This window comes from Rana temporaria, chromosome 3, assembly GCF_905171775.1.
Source record: "Rana temporaria chromosome 3, aRanTem1.1, whole genome shotgun sequence".
NCBI lineage: Eukaryota > Metazoa > Chordata > Amphibia > Anura > Ranidae > Rana > Rana temporaria.
Window position 1 is genome coordinate 282,546,692 of NC_053491.1, and position 27,090 is coordinate 282,573,781.

The 27,090-nt window shown below is 42.6% G+C and overlaps 1 protein-coding gene across 4 annotated transcripts in view; it reads left to right on the plus strand.

The window, feature by feature from the left end:
* FBXW11 (F-box and WD repeat domain containing 11) overlaps nt 1–27,090 on the plus strand; it is a 409,123-nt gene that overhangs the window by 291,514 nt on the left and 90,519 nt on the right. For all 4 annotated transcript variants that reach the window (XM_040344702.1, XM_040344701.1, XM_040344705.1 and 1 more), the window contains one exon: nt 21,297–21,375. In XM_040344702.1, the coding sequence (XP_040200636.1) occupies nt 21,297–21,375 (79 nt within the window). The remainder of the gene's footprint in view (nt 1–21,296; nt 21,376–27,090) is intronic.

Consider the following 27,090-nt stretch of genomic DNA (forward strand, 5'->3'; position numbering starts at 1 on the left):
TCAACATCAATTTCTGCAAGAATTGCCTTAGTGGGAACTTGCAGTCCTTAAATGTTTTGAAGTAGATGAATTTGTGTCCCTTATGTAACTTGGAATACCTTAAGTGGAGGTTCACCCAAAAACTCAATTTTTAACATTGGATTGAGGCTCATTTTGTGAAGGGGAATCGGGTGTTTTTTTTTTTTTTTTTTAAATCGAAGCGGTACTTACCGTTTTAGAGATGGATCTTCTTCGCCGCTTCCGGGTATGGGCTGCGGAACTGGGCGTTCCTATTTGATTGACAGGCTTCCGACGGTCGCATACAGCGCGTCACGATTTTCCCTAAGTAGCCGAACGTTGGTGCGCAGGCGCCGTATAGAGCCGCACCGACGTTCGGTTTCTTTCGGCTACTCGTGACGCGATGTATGCGACCGTCGGAAGCCTGTCAATCAAAAAAAGGCTCAGTCCCGAAGACCATACCCGAAAGCGGCGGAGAAGATCGCTCTCTAAAACGGTAAGTACTGCTTTGATTTTAAAAAAAACACCCGATTCCCCTTCACAAAATGAGCCTCAATCTAATGTTAAAAATTGTTTTTTGGGTGAACTCCCGCTTTAAGATATGGGGACACCGCCATCGATGCTATAATGCACGTTTGTGCAGTTTAGGAAGTGAATAGAACGTGGGTGTGCAGAAAAGGGGTGCGAATGAAGATCAACTCGTCTTTAGAGATAAGGTTGTGATGGAGAGCTGAATCGACAAGTTGATAGATATCCTGTTCGAACCTATTAATTTTGGTTGTGGTAACTCTTGAGTACCAAGATGTATTAAGAATTTGATGCACATCTATATACAGTCCAGTCCATACATTTTGGGACATCGACACAATACTAATCTTTTTGGCTCTATACACCACCACAATGGATTTGAAATAAAAACGATCAAGATGTGCTAACTGTAGACTTTCAGCTTTAATTTGAGGGTATTTACATCCAAATCAGGTGAACGGTGTAGGAATTACCACAGTTTGTATGTGCCTCACACTTTTTAAGGGACCAAAAGTAATGGGACAGATTAACAATCATAAATCAAACTTTCACTTTTTAATACTTGTTTGCAAATCATTTGCAGTCAATTACAGCCTGAAGTCTGGAACGCATAGACATCGCCAGATGCTGGGTTTCATCCCTGGTGATGCTCTGCCAGGCCTCTACTGCAACTGGCTTCAGTTCCTGCTTGTTCTTGGGGCATTTTTCCTTCAGTTTTGTCTTCAGCAAGTGAAATGCATGCTCATCCGGATTTGGGTCAGGTGATTGACTTGGCCATTGCATAACATTCCACTTTTTTCCCTTAAGCCTCGTACACACGATAGGTTAAACCAATAAACGGTCTAAAGGACCGTTTTCATCAGTCCAAACCAATCGTGTAGGCCCCATAGGTTATTTAACCTTAGGTTAAAAAAATGGCAACGTGCTTTAAAATTTAACCTATGGATGATAACCGATAGGTCAAAACCGATCGTTGGTATGCAAAACCATCGGTTAAAAACCCGCGCATGCTCAGAATCAAGTCGACGCATGCTTGGAAGCATCGAACTTCGTTTTTTTTTCAGCACGTTGTGTGTTACGTCACCGCGTCCTGACACGATTAGTTATTTAACCTACGGTGTGTACGCACGATGGACTATCAGTCAGCTTCATAGGTTAACCTAGGACAACTGTCCTTCAGACCGTTTTCATCGGATGGACTGATCGTGTGTACGAGGCTTTAAACTCTTTGGTTGCTTTCGCAGTATGCTTCGGGTCATTGTCGATCTGCACTGTGAAGCACCGTCCAATGAGTTCTGAAGCATTTGGCTGAAGGCTTTTTTAGATGTTTGGCAAACTCTAATCTGGCCTTCCTTTTTTTAAAGCTCACCAATGGTTTGAATCTTGTGGTGAACCCTCTGTATTCACTCTGGTAAAGTCTTCTCTTGATTGTTGACTTTGACACACATACACCTACCTCCTGGAGGGAGAGTGTTCTTGATCTGGCCAACTGTTGTGAAGGGTGTTTTCTTCACCAGGGAAAGGATTCTTCGGTCATCCACCACAGTTGTTTTGCGTGGTCTTCCGGGTCTTTTGGTGTTGCTGAGCTCACCGGTGCATTCTTTCTTTTTAAGGATGTTCCAAACAGTTGATTTGGCCACACCTAATGTTTTTGCTATCTCTCTGATATATTTTTTTTTTTTTTTTTCAGCCTAATGATGGCTTGCTTCACTGATAGTGACAGCTCTTTGGATCTCATATTGAGAGTTGACGGCAACAGATTCCAAATTCAAATAGCTCACTTGAAATTAACTCTGGACCTTTTATCTGCTCCCTGTGAATGGGATAATGAGGGAATAACACACACATTGCCATGGAACAGCTGAGCAGCCAATTGTCCCATTTACTTTTGGTCCCTTAAAGTGGGAGGCACATATACAAACTTGTAATTCCTACACCTTTTACCTGATTTGGATGTAAATACCCTCAAATTAAAGCTGAAAGTCTGCAGGTAAAGCACATCTTTATCGTTTAATTTCAAATCCATTGTAGTGGTGTATAGAGCCAAAAATATTAGAATTGTGTCACTGTCCCAATATCTTTGAACCTGTCTGTATATTGATCGTTATCCATGATCACTATATTACCCCTCTTGTCGGAGAGTTTTATAGTGATCATGGAATTGGTGGAAAGATTGTGTAATGTGTTGTGTTCCTCAACCGAGAGATTACAGGCCGTGTTGTGTTTAATTCTTATGTTTTTAATATCGTTGGTGGCAAGTTTAACCACCTCCATACCGCGCCTATTCTGGCACTTCTCTCCTTCATGAAAAATCATTATATTACTCAGAACCCCCAAACATTATTTATATATATTTTTTAGTAGACACCCTAGGTAAAGGTAATAAAGTGGCGGTCATTGCAACTTTTTATCTCGCACAGTATATGTGCAATCATTTTTCAAACGCCTTTTTTTGGAAAACAAAATGGTTTCATGAATTAAAAAAATAACAAACCAGTAAAGTTGGCACAATTTTTTTGTATAATGGGAAAGATGTTACGCCGAGTAAATAGATACCTAATGTGTCGCCCTTTAAAATTGCGCGCACACATGGAATGGCGCCAAACTTTGGTTCTTAAAAATCTCCGTAGGCGACGCTTTAATTTTTTTTACAGGCTACCAGTTTAGAGTTAGAGTAGTTCTAGTGCTAGAATTATTGCTCTCGCTCTAATGCATGCGGCGATACCTCACGTGTGGTTTGAACGGCGTTAACATATGTGGTCGGGACTTGCGTTCGCTCCTGAGCACAACCTACTGGGGACTGGCATTTTTTTTAAAAATATATTTTTTTTATTTTACTTCTAATTCTTTTTATTTTTGCACTTTTTTTTACATTTTTTATCACTTTTATTCCTATTTATTCCTATTAATAGGAATAGTGTGTGACAGGTCCTCTTTATGAAGAGATGCAGGGTCAACAAGACCCCACATCTCTCCTCTAGGCTGGAAAGCATGAGATCGGGAAAAAAAATTCACTGATCTCATGCTTTCAGCCGTGATTACGGCTTTGTTTACTTCCGGGTACCCAGGCGTGACGTCATAATGTCGCGCCCGGGCCTTCCGACGGTCATAGAGATGACCGGAAATCTCTGTTTTTCATTCGACGGTGGCCAATTCGTTCTCCGGGCCTCCGATGGCACGGGAGAGCCCAGCGAAGCACCGGATAGGGTGGGAGGGGGGAGGATGTCCCCTCCCGCTGCCTGTAAGAACGATCAAGCGGCGGAATCGCCGCTATGATCATTCTTATGGTGCGCGGAAGCGCCGCCTTAAAAAAAGGATATCTGAATGATGCCTGTAGCTGCAGGCATCATTCAGATATCCCCCACTGAAGTCCAGGACGTCATATGACGTCCTACGGTATGGAAGTGGTTAACAAATGCCAAACGTTGTGATTTAAACCCAATGCCGGGAACTTATCCGACTTCAACTTTTTATTTGTAGGAGCAGTTGGTATAGAGGAGGGTGCGGTTTGATCAAGCTTCTGCATCAGGTGCACAAGATCAATACGATCGATTTAGGTCTGGATGAGCATTGCTTTCCTCCAGTAATGAAATGAAATTGTCTTTCCTGTATTTCCTGTGGTTTGAGTTGTTCCCTCTTTTCCATCTTTTGAGTAGAGTTGTTTGAGGATGACTTTTCTCGCAAACAATCAGATGGCCTTAAACTTATCAATGGACAAAAACTCAAAAACTGAGACCCCTAGTTAGTATGTTTTTTTCAATATTAAAGCGGTAGTAAACCTGCAGCAGCTTTTCTTTTCTTTTTTTTTTTTTACATACCTGAAAGGCAAAAGGCATAATGAGCTAGTATGCACTGCATACTAGTTCATTATGAAATACTTAAACCTTGGAACGAGGCGTGGGGAACTTACCTGGTCCACGCCGAGGGAGATGTCATCTTGCCTCAGCGTATCTTCCGGCTATCGCTTCTCCAGCACTGTGAGTGGCTGGAGCGGCAATTTCGTCACCCCCGCGCATGCGCACGGGAGACTTCTTTCCGGCAAGGTCTGGCGGCAATCCCCCTGCGCATGCGCTGCTGCAGTCAGCGGCTCATTGGGAGGGGAATATCTCCGAAACCATAAAGGTTTAGGAGATATTCTTTTTACCTACAGGCAAGCATTATTATAGGCTTACCGGTATGTAAAAGTGGTAGTACAGAGTTCACTACCACTTTAAGTGGATTTGGGAAAAATGTCAATGAGTGAATCTCCCTGCCCAGGAAGTGACATTGATGTGTTTAGGTTGGAACATTGGTGCTCATGGCGATGGGAGACTGCTTTTGTCCTGGCACTAAAAAAAATCCCTTGGGTGGGATTGGATGGTGAAGATAACTTATGTGGGACACTGAAAATGCCAGTTGGGGCACTTTAACTAGATGGCACCGTAGTGATAGAGAAAAAAGAACCCAGGGGGGGTTACCTGATGCATCGGGGGTACAAATGTGACCATTCCGTCCTAGATCTGAGTCTCTTTGAATGACTTTTCTTGGGAACCACCACCTTGAGAGTTTCTTTTGGTTTTTCTGTATTTCTTGAACCTAGAGGAATTATAGGATGAAGCAGATAATGATGAAGATGAAGAGGCATCTTACAGATGGGAGTCTATATTCTTGGATCTAGTGGAGTGGCTGGATTGATAGGCTTTTTTGATATATTGCACTCTAACTGGAAGCCTTTTCTTCTCTTTTGTAATCAGAATATAATGGTTAAAGTTTTCTAGATGTTAACTTAACTTAACTTTTTGTCTAATTGTGCATGCAGATCCTTATCTAACTCTTGATCTTTTGGCATATTCCTTCTTTAAGAGTTACATCATGCCCTTAAAGCATAACTATAGATAATCCTCCCATGCCCTCTTAAAGGCAGGCCTTAGATTCTCCATTGTGGGGAAAATCTGAGGACATAGTCCAAAGAAACAATATTATTGTCTTGTTTAAAGGAATGAACATACCGATGGAGAGAGGATTTTTTCTCGAATAGTTGACCAAGAAATGTATTTGACAGTTTAGTATCCTTACTTTCCTTGAGAATAAAATCTTTGAGAAACCCAGTCATAAGGGTTTCCCAGTTTTAACCAGCATAATAGGCCATGGTCACCTATCAATAAGAAAATAATGGTTATCTAAAGCTTAAAGTACATGTGTTTATTAAACCAAGTAGTTGTAGGCAGAAGGATATGAGGAATGGGTATTTGCTACCCTGGTGAATTTCGTAGAAATATTTTTGCCTATCTGGATGAACTAGTTGGTGTCCACATCCCTGGTCCATAGAGTGAAAGGGGGTTCCTCAAAGGGTGAGATTTTAAACGGACCCTAAACAGTGGTTGGATCAAAGTATAAATGTATTGAAACATGGAATACACCTTGAAAAGAAAAAGTAAAATCAAACACAATGATAAAAACAGCAGATGTAAAGACAAACAAAATGTTCAAAGGTATGAAAGTGTGACAAAATTAAGTAGCATTTCTTTGGTCTCCTTGCAAGAGTGAGTCTATAGTTGTTATAAGACAATATTGCCTCCAATAATATAATAGATCATCTACATAAATGGCATTCAATAATGTTCATTGAGGTTTTCAAGGTACATACAGGTAGATAAACAGTAAGGGTTGGCAGAGTACACAAATTGCGTATGAAAGTATATAAAAAATAACCTATAAATCACATGAATTGCAGTTGTACACTTGGTGCAATTGTGTTGCAAAGACCCAGCATAGTGGGACTATAGCTTACATGCAAATTGAGTAGGTGTCCCACAGAGGTGAAACCAGAAAAATAACAGGCCAGCAAATTATTGAATAATAGGGTGCTGGTGGCACTTTGTTACCAAATGGGGTAATCTGGTGGTGGTAGAATAACCTGGTACAGGTACATAGTTTGTAGGGTTTTGTGTTTTTATGTCGCTACCTTTTTTATTATCACAGTCTAAAGGTTTTTGTAATTGATGCTCCTGCTGACGCCAACTACTGTGGAAGGGAGTTGCACATCCTTACCACTGTAGCTCTAGTCCTAACCCCAACAACCACCCCCCTCCCCCACCACTTCCACCCACTTATTAACTTTGTTGCCCTCACTGGTGATCAGAACTCCCCCTAGCGAGTAACTGGCATTCATATTCTAAGCCCCTAGTAAAAAAAAAATTGGAGTGAGGTTATTGCCCTGCTTAGTTTGTATTGTCAACCAGTGTTAATTTAATCTGCGAAGACCTTTTCGTAAATTTTCGTCAGCGGCCTTTACAGTGACAAACAATAAGTACACCACATTTTTGTCCACTGACAAAAACTATGGCGAGAATCATTTCCGTTTTGGTTCACAAACTAAATGAAAATGTGAGGCATGGTGATTAACCATTGTCAACTTCCGGTTTCCACAGAGCTTCGCCTTCCATTTCCAACAAGCAAACTTTTAAAGTAGTCTATAGTGTGCTTCGCTTAGCAGCAGTTGCAGCACTGTGCATCCAGAATTACAGCCCTCAGAGTCCTCAGACAACCGTCCAGAGCAACATGTGTATTGCATGCCTCCAGCCAAGAGTTTGAGTACTGTGTGTGCATTACAGGCCTCCTCTGTCCACCGGCATCCAGAGCACTGTGCATTGCAGGCCTCCCCTTAAACCACCATCTCTCCAGAGCGCTGTGTGTGCATTACAGGCCTCCTCTGTCCACCGGCATCCAGAGCACTGTGCATTGCAGGCCTCCCCTTAAACCACCATCTCTCCAGAGCGCTGTGTGTGCATTACAGGCCTCCTCTGTCCACTGGCATCCAGAGCACTGTGCATTACAGACCTCTCCTCAGACCCAAGACTACCATTAAGCACTGTGCAGCATTACAGGCCTCTCAGAGTCAGACCACCATCCCAGAGCAACTGTGTGCATTACAGGCCTCCCCTCAGACCACCATCCAGAGCATTTTGCAGCATTACAGGCCTCTTCAGACCACTGTCCAGAGCATTGTGCAGCAGTATAGGCCTCCTCAGATCACTGTCCAGAGCACTATGTAGAACTATAGCCACTCTCTAGACCACTATGCAGCATTACAGGCCTCTCAGACCACTGTCCAGAGCACTGTGTAGCACTACAGTTAATGGCAAAAGCTCACATTGCATGACCTACTGCTGCATTTTATAGGACATACTAAACCCCTCTAGAATGACACTGTCCATGTCCCTGCTCTCTTTGATCTACTCAGCCACCTTGAGGACTTTATCCACTTCAGCCCCGGACCATTAATCAGCTTAAAGACCAGAGGTCTTATCTCTTTTTTTGTAAAAAGTCACTAAATGATATATTGCTCACACATGCCATGCTTATATGTGGAATTTCACCCCAAAATACATTTTGCTGCCTTTCCTAAGTGCGGGGATCACACATGTGTGGGACTTTTTGGGGAGCCTAGCCGTACGGGGCCCCGAAAACCAAGCACCGCCTTCAAGATTTCTAAGGGCATACATTTTTTATTTCACTCTTCACTACCTATGACCGTTTTGAAGGCCATAAAATGCCAGGATGGCACAACCCCCCCCCCCAAATGACCCCATTTTGGAAAGTAGACATCCCAAGCTATTTGCTGAGAGGCATGGTACAGTTGTGTTCAAAATTATTCAACCCCCCAATGCTGTAAAGGGTTTTGGGGAACTTAGTGTACATTTGTAATTGTATTCAGAATGAAATCCTACAAGGACTTCTTAAAGAACCATATGCAACTAAAATGACATCAATTGGTTTTGTAATACAGTAGTAAATGTTTATTTTGTGAATTCTTCATTTACACAATTATTCAACCCCTTAAAGACTACCACTCTGAAGAACAGAGGTTCATTGAAGTGTTTTCAATCAGGTATTGAAAACACCTGTGGATGTCAGGGAGCAGCAATAAAGCCTAATAAGCACCAATCAGGCAGCTTTAAAATGACTGTGATACTCGGCTCCTTCTAGACATTTACTGGTGTGGTTACAAACATGGTGAAGTCAAGAGAATGGTCCGGGAAGACAAGAGAAGAGGTGATTACTCTTCACAGGAATGGCAATGGCTATAAGAAGATTGCAAAGATGTTAAACATACCAAGAGACACCATAGGAAGCATCATTCGCAAATTCAAGCCAAAGGGCACTGTTGAAACGCTACCTGGTCGTGGCAGAAAGAAGATGCTGACTTCGACTGCTGAGCGCTACCTGAAGCGTAGAGTGGAGAAAAGTCCCCTTGTGACTGCTGAGGAACTGGCAAAAGATTTGTCAGATGTGGGTACTGAAGTTTCTGCTCACACAATACGGCGCACACTGCGTAATGAAGGCCTCCATGCCAGAACTCCCAGGCGCACCCCCTTGCTGTCTCCAAAGAATAAGAAGAGTCGACTGCAGTATGCAAAAATCATGTGGACAAACCACAGAAGTTTTGGGATCTGTGGACTGATGAAACAAAATTAGAAGTATTTGGGCCCATGGATCAACGCTATGTTTGGAGGAGGAAGAACAAGGCCTATGATGAAAAGAACACCTTGCCTACTGTGAAGCATGGCAGGGGGTCAATCATGCTTTGGCGCTGTTTTGCTTCAGCAGGTACAGGGAAGCTTCAGCGTGTGCAAGGTACCATGAATTCTCTTCAGTGCCAGGAGATATTGGATAACAATGTGATGCAGTCCGTCACAAACCTGAGGCTTGGGAGACGTTGGACCTTTCAACAGGACAATGATCCCAAGCATACCTCCAAGTCCACTAGAGCATGGTTGCAGATTAAAGGCTGGAACATTTTGGAGTGGCCATCGCAGTCACCAGACTTAAATCCGATTGAGAACCTCTGGTGGGACTTAAAGAAAGCAGTTGCAGTGCGCAAGCCTAAGAATGTGACTGAACTGGAGGCTTTTGCCCATGACGAATGGGCGAAGATACCTGTAGATCGCTGCAAGACACTTGTGTCAAGCTATGCTTATAAAAGCTGTTATAACTGTAAAAGGATGTTGTACCAAGTACTAAGATTGAATGTCAATTGGGGGTTGAATAAAACTGATAATGATGTGAGCACAGAAAAGACATTTGTGGTTATTTCATTATAAATGTTATGTTATATTTGTCTGACCTACACGTGCCTCTTTGATTTAATTGTAAGCAGGATGACAGGACGATCAAAATCAATGTCAAACTGGGCAAAACAATCAATTTCAGTGGGGGTTGAATAATTTTGAATACAACTGGAAGTATTTTTTACAGCTCATTTGTTTTTAAAAATTAAGAAAAAAAATGTTTTTTTTAATTTTCTAAACTTTGACCAAATAGCGAGATCTGCAAAATACTCACCACACCTCTCAGCAAATAGTTTGGGGTGTCTACTTTTCAAAATGGGGTCGTTTGGGCATTCCATCACCTCCGAAACTGATAGCCTGAAGGCGGTGCTTAGATTTTGATGTCTCGTACGCGGCTAGGCTCCCAAGAAGTCTCACATCTGGTATCCCCATACTCGGGAGAAGCAGCAGAATGTAGTTTGGGGTGTAATTCCACATATGCCCATGGCATGTTTGAGCAATATATCATTTAGTGACGGCTTTGTGCAAAAAAAATGTATTTTTCCCACTACTTGTGTCAAAATATAAAATATTGCATGGACTCGACATGCCTCTCAGCAAATAGCTTGGGGTGTCTACTTTCCAAAATGGGGTCATTTTGGGTGGTTTGAACTGTCCTGGCATTTTATGCACAACATTTTAGAAGCTTATGTCACACATCCACTCTTCTAACCACTTGAAGACAAAACCCTTTCTGACACTTTTTGTTTACATGAAAACATATATATTTATTTTTTGCAAGAAAATTGCAGCTGTATGCCCCTGTTTTTGCTGTGATGTGTGGTGTTTGATAACCTTTACCAATAAAAGGCAACCGAAAAGGTTTTTTCCAGAGTGCGGCTGTCCAAATACTTTCTACAAATAGATTAAAATGGTGGGTGTTGCATTGTTTTTTTTCCACACAGTATTTGCGCAGCGATTTTATAAAAGCATTTTTGGGGAAAAAATACACTTTTTTTTTATTATTATTTTAATGCACTAAAACACATTGTATTGCCAAAATGTTTGATGAAATAAAAAACATGATCTTAGGCCGAGTACATTGATACCAAACACGACATGCTTTAAAATTGCACACAAACGTGCAGTGGCGACAAACTACATACATTTTTAAAAGCCTTTACAGGTTACCACATTAGATTTACAGAGGAGATCTACTGCTGAAATTACTGCCCTCGATCTGACCGCTGTGATACCTTGCATGCATGGTGCAATTGCTGTTTACATATGATGCCAGACCGACGCTTGCGTTCGCCTTTGCGCGAGAGCAGGGGGGGACAGGGGTGCTTTTTTTTATTATTATTTATTTAGCTTTTTTATTTTATTTTTAAACTGTTCCTTCCATTTATTTTTTTATTATTTTTATTGTTATCTCAGGGAATGTAAATATCCCCTATGATAGCAATAGGTAGTGACAGGTACTCTTTAAAAAAAAATAATAAAAAAAAATGGTTCTAATAGGCCCTAGATCTCTCCTCTGCCCTCAAAGCATCTGACCACACAAAGATCGGTGTAATAAAATGCTTTCCCAATTGCCCGGATTATATCGGGGGGGGGGAGAAACATTCCCTCCCACTGCTTGTAAAAGCAGTCTAGAGGCTAATTAGCCGCTAGGATTGCTTTTACATGAAAGCCGTCCACTGGCTGAAAATACTAAGCTGATACCTAAACCCCACAGGCATTATTCTGGTATAACCATTAAAAGTCCAGCAACATACCAGTACGTTGCTGGTCTTTGTTGGGCATATATTGTAATCTTTTATTTATTTTTTCATGCAGCCTGTTGGCTGAACGAAAGAGATTGATCGGTGGGTATTCCCACCATTAGAATACCTCCCTTCATCCACTTCTAATGATGGGCATACATGCACCATTTATTTATTCCCCAAGCATGGGGGCATCCTCCCGCAAAAGTTATGCCGCACAGTCGACTTTTCCACGGGCAAGCCTCCGTCAGAATTTCGACCGTATGAACGCCGCATTAGGAGCAGATTACTCCTCCGCCCCTGCTCCCCCCATGCTTCGGCATATATGCTCTTTTTAACTGTGGTGGTGAAATCACCTCCTACAGCGTTGGAGTCGCGGCTTTATGTATCATGGGAGCAAACGCTGTTGCTGTCAAGATAATTAAATCTGCACTGCAACTGAATGGCGTACCTGCTAAGCACTTGATGGTTATTATAACAAAATAACATTACAGTATAACGGTAAGACCGTACCATACCATACCTGCAAAGCAAATCCCCCAAAAAAATTGTAAAAAATTAAAGCAACCTATGCCTTAAATATATGCCGAAGCATGGGAGCATTCTCCTGCAAAAGTTATGCTGCGTACACACGGTCGATATTTCCACGGGCAAGCCTCTGTCTGAATTTTGACCGTATGTACGCCGCATTAGCAGATCTCTCCTCTTCCCCTGCTGCCCCCATGCTTCGGCATATATGCTCTTTTTCTTTAACTGTGGTGGTGAAATCGCCTCCTACAGCTCTGGAGTCATGGCTTTATGTATGGTGTGAGCAAACGCTGTTGCTGTCAAGATGAATAAATCTGTGCCACAACTGAATGGCATACCTAAAAACAAAACAACGTTTAACAATAAAACACAGTAAACCGTAAAGTATAAAAAAAATTACATACCTGAAAAGCAAGCATGATAAAACAAAACATAATAACAAAACATTTCAGAATAGAATACAGTAAAAAAGAGCATAACAATAGAGAGAGGGAACAATAAAATTACTATTTTTTTTTTAACATTTTTTTTTGTAACTGTTCGGTTCCAGGTTTGGGTCTCTCAAAATGCGATGGCATCTTGGGAGACCCTGTGTAAGTGTGTCCTATTCTGTTAAATGCTGTACCCAATGCTAATACTACACTAGTGTGTGTGGTAGCGTTCAAAGCATTCACCAATGCAAAGACCAGGATGGTCAGGACAGCGTGTACAATAATGGGTATCACACCTAAATCCGCACTTTCTATAGACACATTTTCTTTGGGGGGCTCATTGGGTAGGGGTACTCTGGAGGGCATACGGAAAATGTTTCTAATGCAGCCGCCTTACTGCATTTGGTTGGGGATGGTGAGGTGCAGCACTGCCTGGATACAGGAGGGCTTGGACAATATCTCCCTGGAATTTACGAAAAGATCCAGTCTGTCCTTAAGCTTTGTATAGCAAGCTTTTTTGTACCAGCGCCTGGCCTTACGGGCAACTAGATACGGCTCTAACAACTGGTCGTTGAGGTCCACCCCTCCTATATTTTGGTTATATACGTGGACACAGAGGGGTTTCTCCACAATACCAGCCACCGTACGAATTTGGACTGTTGTCTGCATGAAGGGAGGTAAGAACAAAAACTTTGTTATTATCCCTCCACTTCACAGCGAGCAATTTATTACACTTCAAGCAGGCTCTCTTCCCAAGCCTAAGACGGGAATCTACAAGCCGCTGGGGAAAGCCCCGGCGATTAGATTGCACGGTGCCACATGCGCCAATCTGATGATCAAACAAGTGACTAAAAAGTAGCACGCTCGTGTAATGTCCACATACAAGTGGTACCCCTTTCCGAATAAGGGTGATGCCAAGTTCCACACTATTTTGCCAGCTCTCCCTATGTAATCTTTGCAGTTCTCCGGCTCTATGTGACTATCTTTTTCCCTCATGCAGGCTATACTACATGTATAGCCTGTGGCCCTGTCAGAGCTTATACATCATGACCCCGTATCTGGCACGCTTGATGGGAAGGTACTGTTTGAAAGACAAGTGGCCAGAAAATTTAATCGGGACTCATCAACGCAGACAACTTGATTGGGAGTAAACAAGGCTGCAAAACGTTCGTTGACTTGGTTTACGAGGGGCAGAATTTTGTAGAGCCGATCGTATTCAGGGTCTCCACGAGGACGACAGAGTTCATTGTCATTGAAGTGCATGAACCACAATATCTGCTCGTATCGTGCCCTGGTTGTGACGAGATCCTTTCTCGCCCAGGTCCTGCTCTCCCGACATTCCTCTACTACCAGTGAGTCAGCTTGCAGATTGCAACGTCTGATGGTCCAGTCATCCAAGGTTCCGGGATCCGAATTACAGCTATGTGCCATTCGGACCCATTAAGAACAAACACCAGGCAGGCTGTATGTAAGTTCCAACAGGACTCTTTATTTTCAAGTACACAGCACACTTTTATACAGAATTTTGGAACATCCCACTCCCAACAACCGCTTTCCTATTGGTCAATTGTAAAGTATATGCAGTCTTCACTCAAGTCCTCCTTGACCATGCAAATGAGGACTTGAAATTGTCAACAGGGATTGGTCCAATAGCTTGGATAGAAAGACTTGTGTATTGAGACAGAAGCCCCAGGGGGTAATCAATGTACACAATAACCCGGTCTACTTAATTACTACCTCTGAGAGGTTACATTGCTTTAGACCATGGGTGCTCAACCTGTGGCTCTCCAGCTGTTTCAGAACTACAATTCCCATGAGGCATTGCAAGCTACTGACTGTTCCATCATGCCTCTGCCTTTGGGAGTCATGCTTGTGACTTGAAGTTCTGCAACAGCTGGAGAGCCACAGGTTGAGCACCCATGCTTTAGACAATAGAATGCTAATTCAATACAGCTGACAGGCTTCTAACCTTTAGAACAATACAAAGTCCCTTAGTGTAAACACATACATCTTCAAACATACATAATAGATTCAATTAACCTTCAATCACCAATTCTAGCCAGACGGACTGGCTCCGACACCCGCTCTTAACCTGTAGAACACAATAAAGGGTATTTCACAAGCTGGTTCCACTTAGCATTTCAAAAGCCTTGCATTGAATGTCCCTCTCCTGTGTCACAGATGTCAAGTAGAAACACTTTAATATCTCAAGGTCCATGAACACTGGTCATAGAGGCAGAGAACATGGGCATATGGTAAATTGGGTCAATTGACCAATATGACCTCAACTTGCTCATTTTAACTATGCCCATGTCGAGGGATAGCCCAGAAAGGTCTTAAATTCGGAAACGGTAATTGGTTTCCATTCTCTGGCAAAGGAGGACTGGGGATTAGCGGCGATGAATTGACCAGCATACAAATTACTTTGGTTCACAATAGATCTATAGAGATCTTCAATAAAAATCAAGTGACATAAAAGCAACTGTTTTCACTTGAATTCCGGTTGCTGCAGAAGTGGTCTGCTCCCAATTCGGATTGGCGAATTCTGCAGGAAGGACACTATGAGCATGACGGGTTTGTCTGTCTTCTTGGTGGCAGTGGGACACTACTTGTGCTTGCCACCTCGCCAGCTTGAACTGCACTTATGGGACTCGCCACGTCACCAAGTGTTACTGCAGTGCTGGATGTATGACCAGGGTGTACTAGGCCACTGGTGCTTGCCAGATCATCAGAAGGATAAGCGGCACTAGTACTACTCTGCTCCATGCGAGAGCCCTGCAGTTCTTGTACCCCAACAGCAGAAGAATGGGGTCGGGTACGCCTGACCTTGGCAGAGACCACAACTCCATTGTCAGCGCTATCTGACATGGAGCCGCTGTCATCTACAGAAACGTATTCTGAGCCTGAATCTGACAGATGAGTGACCTTCCCTTCACTATCTGTCATGCTCAGAAAAGTGTATGCCTCTTCACTACTGTACCTTCGATTTGCTATTTTGGGCTCTAAATTTACTGGTACAGTAGTAAGATTTACAGGGAAAAAAATCTCCTAGACTGTCAGCAACTGTATCAAACGCTACCAAATAAACTGGGCAGATGGGTGAGAGTGTAAAGCTTAGATGGCTGTGAATATTTGTGTCCTGCATGCCAAAGGTTTAGAGGGTAGTCTTAAGACTAAAGCCCCAGTGGACCCCATCAAAAGCCTTCTCAGCATCAAGCGTTAAGAATGCAGCAGGCTTTTTCCGAGTTTCCATTACTGTAAGGGGATTGATCATTCTCCTAGTGCCATCAGCGGCTTGATGGCCCTTCACAAATCCAACTTTGTCCATATTAATTAGGGATAGGGTGACCTCAGCTAGATGGCTGGCTAAATTTTAGATCTGTGTTTAAAAGTGAAATAGGACGGAAGTTTTAAGGACATGTTGGCTCCATCCCTGGCTTTGGCAATGTTACAATAATACATAGTTGCATAGTTACATGTTACAATAGCTTTAAGCATTTAATCGGGGAAGGTACCGGAGGTTGCAGCTGTTTAAAAGCATTTTTGTAGATGGGGAACTTATAGATCTTGGAAGGTCTTGTAGTATTCTGAAGATAGGCCATCTGCTCCTGGTGATTTATTGTTGGGGAGAGATTTGATGTCTTTGGAAATTTCAAAGTTATGGGTGGAATTTAGCGTGGTCCTGGGTTTCTTCATCTAAAGATGGGAGGTTAAGAGAAGTTAAGTATCTACTTAAGGCCTCGGCAGTGGGTTGTATAGTGCCAGTATCATTTTGTAAATTATTAAGAGCTTGTTAGTAGTCCCAAAAGGCATTTGCAGTGTCTTGGATGTAGGATCGTTGTGTTTGATCTGGGTTTTAGTAAGTATGCTACCAATTTTGTTTGGTCGGTTTTTAATTCATTAGCCAGGAGTTTGCCTTGCCCACTTTAATCCCCTGGGAATAGTGGGTAGTTTTAAGTCTGCGGATCAATTTCCCATTGTCCAAGAACATGAAGAGCCTTATTTTGTCAGGTCATTAAGTTTAGAGGAATTAAAGGAACACTAAAGGTAAAAATGTTTGTAAAATTATAAACATGTTATACTTGCCTCCACTGTGCAGCTCGTTTTGCACAGAGTGTATCTGAACCCTGTCTTCTGGGGTCCCTCGGCGGCTGTCTCGGCTCCTCTTTGCAAGAGCTTTCCACCTTCATGCGAGCGAGCTTGCGTGGTGGAAAGCTTTTGTGAGCGCGCTCCTGTGATACACCGGCAGGTATAGCCGCCGACTGTATCACTCGGCCCCGCCCCCCGGCGCGCCGCTTTATCGAATGTGATTGACAGCAGCGCCAGCCAATGGCTGCGCTGCTATCAATCCGTCCAGCCTAGCTGGGAACCGAAGAGGATCACGGGGACACGCGTGGGACTTTCAAGGGGTGAGGTAAGTAAAACGGGGGTTTGGGGGGGGGGGGGGGCGGTACCGTCGGATGTTTTTTTACCTTAATGCATAGGATGCATTAAGGTGAAAAAACATTTACCTTTAAAACCCCTTTTAAGTGTCTGTTTATGTCGGAGCTCTAAAGCCTGAAATTTAGGAAGGATGGTTTTCATTTAGACGGCAACCTGCATTTCCTTTCCCATGCTGCTTGTTGTATCAACAGCCTTTAGAGTAGGCCTTATGTGCACACCAAATATTGAATATAGTAGGGTCTAGATTTTTATTTTTGTTTAAAAGAATTCTTCAAGATGGGTATTGAGTCTTTTCCTATGAAAACCGTTGTTACTCCAGAGGTGGTTCGGAAGGGTTCCATGGTCTTCTGTCAAGGTGAGGCTAATTGGCGCATGGTCAGACGACGTAATTGGTAGTATATCTTCCTTGAGGACTTTATTTAGTAGGGTGAGAAAAAAATCTATTTTGAAAATTTGACCCATGGGTTGCAGAGAAGGTGAGTATAATCTTTCTGTTGAGTGTCATATAGGGTATTTTTCCTCATTAAGGTTTGTAATGTTTGTCTCGCCCGGATGAAGAGACTTGAGACATTTATAGTTTGATCGACTATGGTGTTAGTCTCCCATTAGCAGAAGACCTTTCCGAACCGCCTCAACTTTTTTAAATAGAGTATACAAGAATTTGATTTGCCCAGTTAAATCGATAGATATTAACCCTTTCACGCCGACGGATCGCATATATGCGTCCTCGGCTTTCAGGGGTTATTCCGGGATGATGCCTGCAGCCGCAGGCATCATCCCGGTACCGTTGTTTAGAGCGGGCGATCGGCTTTCCAAACATAACAACCGATGCGGCTAAAAGCCGCTCGGTTGTTATGCCGGAGGAGCGGGAGGGGACATCCCCCCCCTCCCGCCGCCTCTCGCCGCTCTGACCGGGCCTCCCGTCCCACCGGGAGACCCGATCCACTATCCGGCGCCTCCAGCGTCTCGGCGAGACGCATTGAAACCACGGAAGCGGCGTCATGACGTCACTTCCGGGTTTCTCAGATGACAATGGCGCCGGATTTAAAAAAGTACACAGTATTCAGAATCGCCGTTTTCGGCGATCTGAATACTTTGAAGTGCAAAGGAGGGCTCGGGGGTCTTTTAGACCCCCGATCCCTCCATAAAGAGTACCTGTCACCACCTATTGCTGTCACAAGATATGTTTACATTCCTTGTGACAGCAATAAAAGTGATCAAAATGTAAAAAAAAAAAAAAAAAAAAAATTTAATATTAGAAAAAATAAATAAATAAGAAAACAAAAAAAAATGTTTAAAGCGCCCCCCTCCCCGCGAGCTTGCGCAGCAAAGAAAGCGCATACGGAAGTCGCGCCCGCATATGAAAACGGTGTTCAAATAACACATGTGAGATATCGCCGCGATCGTAAGAGCAAGAGCAATAATTATAGCACTAGGCCTACTCTGTAACTCTAACCTGGTAACCGTAAAAAAAGATTAAAGCGTCGCCTATGGAGATTTTTAGTTACCGTAGTTTGTCGCCATTCCACGAGTGCGTGCAATTATAAAGCGTGTCATGCTTGGTATCTATTTACTCGGCATAACATCATCTTTCACATTATGCAAAAAAATTGGGCTAATTTAACGTTTTCATTTTTTTAAAATTCATGAAAGTAAATTTTTCCCAAAAAGTTGTGTTTAAAACACCGCCGCACAAATACCGTATGACATAAAATATTGCAACAATCGCCATTTTATTCTCTAGATTCTCTGTTAAAAATATATATATAATGTTTGGGGGTTCTAAGTAATTTTCTAGCCAAAAATATGGATTTTAACTTGTAAACACCAAATGTCATACATAGGCATAGGCATGAAAGGGTTAATAGAGTATTATTATTGTATATCAATATTATATAACATACTTTAGTGTCTTTATGTACCTCTTGTATGGCAAAGGCTACTGAGGCGTTTACTGCTATTAAAACCGTTTTTTTTTGTTTAGTTTTTTTAAACTGGGACATTTGCAGTGAATACATACAAGGAGCTGTCTTGTGAAGCTTCTGTTAGCAGCATCTTGGCAGCAGAAGCTCCAGGCCGCGGTAAAGAAGTTGGCAAGTTTGCAGGGCCCATCGTGGGATTTACGCTTGTCCATTGTGTCCTCTGTGATGCCTGGTGTCTCTCCTCTGATCTGTGGTGTGTGTTTGTCGCCCCTTGTCGCTGCTAACCACTTCAATGTGGTGATCCATTCCGGAGCTAGGGCACACTGCGGCCATCTTTCAGGCTACCAGCCATGCCCCCGCCCTGTTTTTAATTGCTGGCTTGGCCCTTCACCCAGTTTTGGCCGTGACCCTGGGACACTCACTAAGTTGTCTCTGCTCCTATGTCGCAATCTGCATAATGGTCCTGTACCTCCAGTAAATGTTCCAACTGGTAGAAGACCTCAAGTACGTATGTGATGCGGCTTTAATTACAGCCCATGTGCTTTCAAAGGTCTTTTTCTGCTGTGGTTCTCCAGTGTGCTCTGGCTTAAATGTTGGTGCTGACCAGACGTCTAAGAGGGCCCTGGCCGATTTACCCTGCGCGGCTTTTTGGTGCAACTCTGGACGACATTATTAGGGACCTTACGGAAGGGAAGAGTACATTCCTTTCACAATTGGGGCAAAGGTAAGGAGCCATGCCACAAGCAGGGTTCCGCTTTCTCTGCATACAAGTGGCTTTTTAATTTCATCAGGCTCCTTGGACAGGAGATCCCTGTTCTCAAGGGGGGCACCAAGTGCTCCTAGAGTTGAAAGCCTGCGGAAAAGTCCTCAGCACTTGGCGTTCGGATCTGTGGAACTCTCAGCTTTCCGATGAATGGGTCTGTGAACTGTTTGACAGGCTACAAGGGAATATATTTCCTATCCTCCAAAGATCCTCTACCATCTTCATCTCTCACATGATCTGCAGGCTCTTTACGGGATGGTGCAGGACCTGCTTCTCCAGGGCTTGATAGCCCTAGTTCCGGAGTCAGAAAGGTTTCTGGTGTTCTCCAATCTTTTTACAGTCCTGCAGGAGAGTGTCCGTCCAATACTGGATCTCAAGGCCCTGAATCACTTTTTTTTTTTTTATCGGATCACTTTTATTGCTGTCACAAAAAATGTAAACATCCTTGTGACAGTAATGGGCAGTGACAGGTACTCTTTACGGGGAGGGATCAGGGGTCTGCCTCGTTTGCACAGAATTTTTAAAACTGCAAAATCTGCATTTTGGAATACTGTCATCTTAAAATTGGCGCCATTGGCAGCCGAGTAAACCGGACGTGACATCGCTTGCATGTTTTTACGTCGCCGGCTGTTTTTACTCCAAATAGCCAGCGGATGTGGTGGATGGTCGCTTCGCTTCCACGGTGGGATGGGAGACTGGGGGCAGAGCGGCAAGAGGGGGGGGGTCTCCTGCTGATAACGATCTTACGGCTCATTAGCTGCATTGGTTGTTATGAGAGCTGACTGCTGGCTCTAAAAAATGGTACCTGGGGGATGACTGCAACTGCAGGCATCACTCCGGTATAACCACTTCACGCAAATGAAGTACAGGGAGGTGATTTTATGTGAAGTGGTTTAATAGCCTTGTAAGATATAAAATTTTTGTATATGTGCGCTGTAATCTTTTGTTCTGTTTGTATGGTCTTCTAGCAGCACTATCTTTAATGTGATGCATAGGGTGTGCCCCCCAAGCCTTTGTTATATGGGTCCTGACCAAAAGAGGAGTCCTTTTAGTAGTGTTTCTACCATGGTTGAGAAGTGGTATCTTTTTGTTCTATGAATAGTGTAGGACCCACTGAAAATGGAATACTTTGATGCAGTAGTGGGCTTAAACACTGTATGGCCATATGGGGTGACAAAATCTTAAAATTTTATTTTTTGCTCATGTTCATGTGCTTTTAATTGACATTTTTGTGTGTGTGCGCTATAATCTTTTGTTCTGTTTGTATGGTCTTAAAGCAGCACTGTCTTTAATGTGATGCATAGTTAGGGTGTGCCCCCAACAAAGTATTTGATTGCTTTTACAGGTGGTGGGAGATGTCCCGTCTCGCCCTCTGTGCTTTTCCTGCCTGTGTGATTGAGGAGATGGCTGCCATTTTTTTCCTTACAGTGTGTGTGGGGGGGGGGGGGGGGTCTGAGTAGATTTCTAGCAAAAAAATTATGATCTTTACATTTTAGGAGAGAAGTGTCAGACTTGGCTTAGATAAGTGGTTAAGCAAGTTCAAAACATTTTACCCTGGAATGCATACATCAAGACACGTGAATCTAGTTGGGGAAAAATGTTGGATTGCCTTCAGTAATTTTTCTTGCAAGCAGTGCAAAGAATGTTATGTACCATTAGAAGCTATTAACAGTCGGAGTGGATAAACTCTTTTAATTGCGTTACCTGCACTGTGTATGCACTGGCTACTGAGCTCCAAGCAAAGCTAGCCATTGAACATTAAACATCAAGTCAAGCACTACTTCAAGTCAAACACTACTTCTGCCATAGCACGTGATATTGCATAGTAAATTGTTTTTCTTATAGGATTCAATTGGACAAGTAAATTACATGAACCATTTCTGTTTCAGGAAAATAAAGGTTTGGGATCTGCAAGCTGCTTTGGATCCCAGGGCTCCAGCAAGTACCTTATGTTTGCGTACTTTAGTGGTATGTATCACTACAGATGTTTTTTTTTTTTTTTTTTTTTAAGATCTTTTTATGGAAAGTTTTAGATCCATCAAATGTAAATTTGTGTTCTATAGTGTTCATGTACAAGGGAAGTATTCACCCATTAAAGTATATTTAAAAAAGCAAACTTTATTATTTTCAAATGGCGCAATGGCTAAAACGCATCCCCCCTTGTTTTTTTTTTCACTCTTCCGTCCAGTAGAGATAACAGGAGATAAGGGAATTCCCCTTTTAGATGGTTGTCACCAGAATCACACTAGTAAATATCCCCTCTCCTATTACTCTGGTGACGGCTAAAAATATGAAGTTTTTGACAATGGTCAAAAGGAATGAGATGTAAGGCTACTCGGTTGGGACAAGAAATTAAAAGCTGATACATGTTTTAACCTGTCCCCGCACTATCAAAAAAAATATTAAAGCATATGTTGACCCTACATTTCATATTTCTCATATGTGCCTATGTCATGTACTTGTATGAAAGGGTATCCTGTTCTCTTTGCATTGCTTACTTTGTGTAAAATCCCTGGTGTTCCTGCCTCTCCCTCTTTCCTGTTTAAAAAAAAAAAAAAAGACTTTACAATCACTTTAAATGGTGGTATTGTATTATATATAATGTGTCAGATCACTTTTAAAGGTACCAAAAATGGAATACAAAATGTATATGAATACACAAACAGGAGACAGACGCCTCAAGAAACAAGCACCCTCGGTTATATGCACAAAAGGAACAAAGGACAAGCTGTCATTAATGCTTGGGGGATGAACCGCCCCCAAGTCTATTGTGTTTTTCTCTGCAAGATAATTTAATCAAGATTTCCTTCCCTGGGGTTGGCATTGGCCACCTCCAACACTCAGCATTTTAATGATGTACTGTTTCTGTTGTGGTTCAGACATACATGTCTGGCTACAGGCAGAGGCGTATCTAGTGAAAATAGCGCCTATGGCAAACACTGAAACTGCGCCCCTGTCGAAACATTTTTTTTTAACCCATCTTTCAGATAACCATAACAAAAAAAAACAGCTAACAAAAATAGTGATATTTATCATCCCTTGTAATAACTTGGGTAGAGACATATCCTCTTTATGGAGAAATCTGGGGTTTATTAGACCCCTGATCCCTCCTCTGCCCTCCAAGGCAAATGCAGAACCAATACTGAAAGTGATGAAATCTTCATCACTTAAGGCCTCAGTTTTCACAGAGGAGAGGGAGAAACTGATGTTCCTCCTTCTTTGTGCGCTGCCAATCCGGACAGATGGAATGGGAGAGCCTGGGAGAACAGGGGAGGGCTGTGGCTGAACGCAGCAGGGATAGCGCTGCCATTGTCCATTAGCAAAGGTGCTGAAAAGGAGATCCTGTCTATGCTCGGGAGGAGGGAAGAAGAGACCCTCAGACCCTGGTAAGTGCCTTGCTGCCCAGCCACTCAACAGTGCCCCCTTCATATGGAGCCCATGGCACTTGCCATGGCTGCCATACCCTAGATACGCCTCTGGCTGCAGGTGCTTATAAATGGTATGTGTCAATGTCATATATGTGATCCTGGAGCCTTCTCCTAACTGTCCTTATTGTCTTTCCAATATAATATGTAGATAAAGCTGGTTACTGTGGATCAAGTGCCATCATCCCTGTGTATAGACAAATGGAAAGTACCCTTTAAGGGTACACAAAAAGTACAATAGGAGTATAAAATTAAATGTTTATTGGTACAAAATATAAAAATCAAGTATTGTACATAGGTCAAAAAAATAACCGTACAAGATTACATATATGTTGAAAAAAATCTAGTGCCATTTAACGCGATTCGCAATTCCTTCTTTAGAGGTGCTCCAAACAACAATACAAATAATTCTCTGAAAGGTAAATGTAGATATAAGTATACAGAGTTGCAAATGCATATACATAATGCGGTTCGGAGATATTATACTGACCAGGTAAGGAAGATCACGATATATATACGCCACTATGCTGAACGATCGCAAGCACAGAGGCCAGAGACTACACTGTCACCCACAGACATTCACTGTAAGGCCGACCAGCCCACTCGGATAACGCCATACAAAAGCTCCCCCATATATGGTGGCCAGGAGGCAGAAACTGTAAATCATGAAAGTGATAATATAAAGGAGATCAGAAAAAAGTGCCAATCTATGAGGGTTGGTAAAATGTGGACTCTATTGCTGATATATCATTAATAAGACAGTAACAAGACATGTTTGAATACCTAAAAATGTATTTTATTTTTATGGTTAAAGTAGATGGACCTGTGTCTTTTTTTCAACCTGACAAACTATGTAACCTTTAAGAAGCAGTCTGACACAAAAAAGAGCCAAGGTGTTTGAAAAAATTGTAGATTGGTGGAAATCCTATGGATATCTGCAGGGGAGAAATATCCCAATTTTCCAGAGAGGGTACTGTATAAAAAATATATAAGTATATGTGTTGGACCTTAAGTAGATAAATAAGGTATGAAAGAGTATATAGATGGGTCAATAAAGTGGATTCCAAATTGTAGACATCAAAATCTTACCAATAGAGCTGGTTCATCTGGTGTCCAGACAGCAGCCTCCTGCCAGCCATCAGCTTTTTATATGTGGATTGTAACTATATGGGGGAGCCCATCAGGAGATCCCTACAGACGGGGCTTGGCAAAGGAGCCAATCTGCAATCCCCAGCAGTAAACCGAGTCCAGCCTAGATAAGGCAACTTCCAGGAGTGGGGCAGCGGCTGCCGATGCAGATATGCCCAAAGAGGATACAGAGGCCAGAGCGAGGGCTGGTGTGAAACAAAGAATCGCAATAGAAAGCGGGAGGCGGAGATGCAGAGGCCCATTCGAGACGCAGGCCTTGGACAGCGATATCGAGAGGGCGTGGTGCCGCAGATGAAGATTAACTGGGGAACCAGTCTTGGCCAGTGTTGTAAAAAGGCATTCGAATAGGGCAAAGTAAGCCACACCAACTTAACCGGGTGGTATGGGTGTGCCGAGAATGGCTATGCCCGAGATTGGACAGCAGATAGCGGAGGAAGAAGCGGTGGAAGGCAGCACTGACCTCCATGTCCAAGAGACCACAGTGGCATAGTAGATCTATGGCCAGTACATCTGACAACCAAATGTTGAAATCATGATAAACATATTTACAATTGCATACATCAGTACATCATTTTGCATAATAGAATAAGATTAAACCCTGAATGGCCCAATAAACGGAACAAAAAAGGGAAGGGAAAGAAGGGAAAAGAAAGAATAAAGGGGGAAGGAGAAAATTGGGAAATAGGAATAAACAAAAACAAGTCCCAGAAGAACATCACTTTTCCCATCCACCAGATTCAAAACCATCTAAAAATGCTTTATAAGAAATGCTATCATTTAGCCCTGGATATTTTTTTGCTCTATTTGGAGAATCCACCTTGGTTCACTTTGTAGGAGTTTTTTATTCCAGTCTCCACCTCGAGAGGATCCTGTCTAAACTTAAGACGCAAATTTGGGGAAAAGTTCCCCCATGTAGAGGAATGACATGTCTGCCCAGGGGGAGTTCACTGCTTTCATGCCAAGAATGTGGTGATAAGCCCTCTGCCAGAATTCTTGTATTGTTTTTTCTTCAGTAGTATGGGATTACAGGCAGTATCCACATCCCTCGCATGAAAACATGGCCTGATATTTACCAGGATCCTTTTGACTTTTCTGATTTTAACTGCTATGTACGGTAGGATCTCAAAGATTTGGCATGTTTGAAAGTAATGGCTGGTGTACTTGGAACAAAAGGTTGTACATTTGAATCTATAGTAGGAAGATGGCAATGTGTTTCAATTTTGCGTAGTTGGCCATGGTGATTGAAAAATTTGCTGATAAGTCTTGTTATGGATGTCTGAGGGGGATGGCTGTCTTTTTGCAATAGTTGTTTGGGTTTTGTTACAGCTCATTTTGTAAGCCTTTTTAAGGCATGTTTTGGAATAGACCCCCAAAAGGAGGCAGGCTCTGAGCTGGTTAACCTCAATTTGAAAGATACCTTAGTCTGAGCAATTAGGTTTAATGCGCAAGTATTGATTGTATGGTTTTGGGGAAAGGTTATGGTGAAACCTTTTTCAGTGAGTGAGATTCAGTGAGTTTTGATTGATCCTACTTAGAAATTCCTGATGAAGGTCTGTTGATCCCCCCTCAAACCAGAAATACATCATTAATTTATCTATACCAGAGGGCCACATGGTCATCATAGGCAGCCATCTCCTCAGAGTGTGCGATTCCACTCCCCCAGGAACAGGTTGGCGTAGGATGGGCCACAGCAAACCCCCAACGCCACCCCCTGCACCTGGAGGAAGTGGGAACTATCAAAACTAAAAAAAGTTGTGGTGCAGGATAAAGTCCTATTGATTCCAAACTGAAGTTGATGTATCGCCGATCGGCTGGGTGCGTTGAGAGTCCCTTAAGAATAGATGCAATACCCAGATTGTGTGGTATGTGTGTGTGTGTGTGTGTATATATATATATATATATATAATTAATATATATATATATATATAGCTTCCACATCTATGACCACAAGTAGGGGCTAATACTTTTTTCTAATACCCTCTTTTTGTTAAGGTTTTTTTGTTTATTTTTATTCCTTTTTCTGTTTCCTAATTTTCACCCTCCTTTTTCTTTCCCTTCCCCTTTTTTGTTTGGTTTATTAGGTCTTTCATGGGTTAATTTTATTCAATTATGCAAAATGATGTACTGATGTTACATAGGTTAGAAAAAAACACAAGTCCAAATTCAGTTCCTCTGATCCTTCCTTATACCTGAGCCCTTCCATGCCTCTTATCAGTTTGGTTGCCCTTCTCCCCACTTCCCCAATATATCCTTTTTGAGAACCAGTGCCCGAAATTGAACTGCATATTCCAGATGAGGTCTTACCAAATTTTTGTACAGGGACAAAATGATCTAATTAAAAATTGGAGACGTCCGGTAAGGATGGTATTCCACTGCATTGCTTAGTGTCATCTGCAAGCACAGAAATGGTACGTTTTAATCCCAGACCCTATATCATTTATAAAGATTTCAAAAAGTAAGGGTCCTAACACTGAAACTTGTGGTACCACTGATAACCTTTGACCATTCAGAGGGTCATTAACCACTACTTTCTGAATCCTGTCTTTGTATGTAATTGTAGATGTTAATATCATGATTTCAACATTTGGTTGTCATGTACTGGCCATGATTTACTATGCCACTGTGCTCTCTTGGACATGAGGCCAGTGCTGCCTTTCCTCTCTCCTTTCTTGGACTGCCTGCTGTTCAATCACATTACTTTGGCTATTTTTTTTTCCATTGACATAAAACACAACCCCCCTCCCCCCCCCCCCCCCCCCCGGGAAATACACTAGGACCCGGTCGTATCTGCATCCGAAAAAAATAATTTCCAAAACTATCCCTTATGATCCCCTTGCCCTTTCTCCCTTCCCACCTTTCGTGTGACTTATTCAAAAAGAGTTAAAGGAACTTCTTGGTTCCTTATGTGTGTTCCGAAAGACCGAAAAACTCCCCCGATCCCCTCAACCCCCCCCCCCCCCCAGCGGGCCCCCAAGCCTTCCAGACTATTCTCTAAAACAGCGGTTTTATTCCGCCCCTATTTCAGGGGAGTAGTATAACCATCCTGCCCATGTATCTTTAAATTTATCTGGTTAGTCTTTAACCATGTGTATCCCTCTCTGCTTCCATG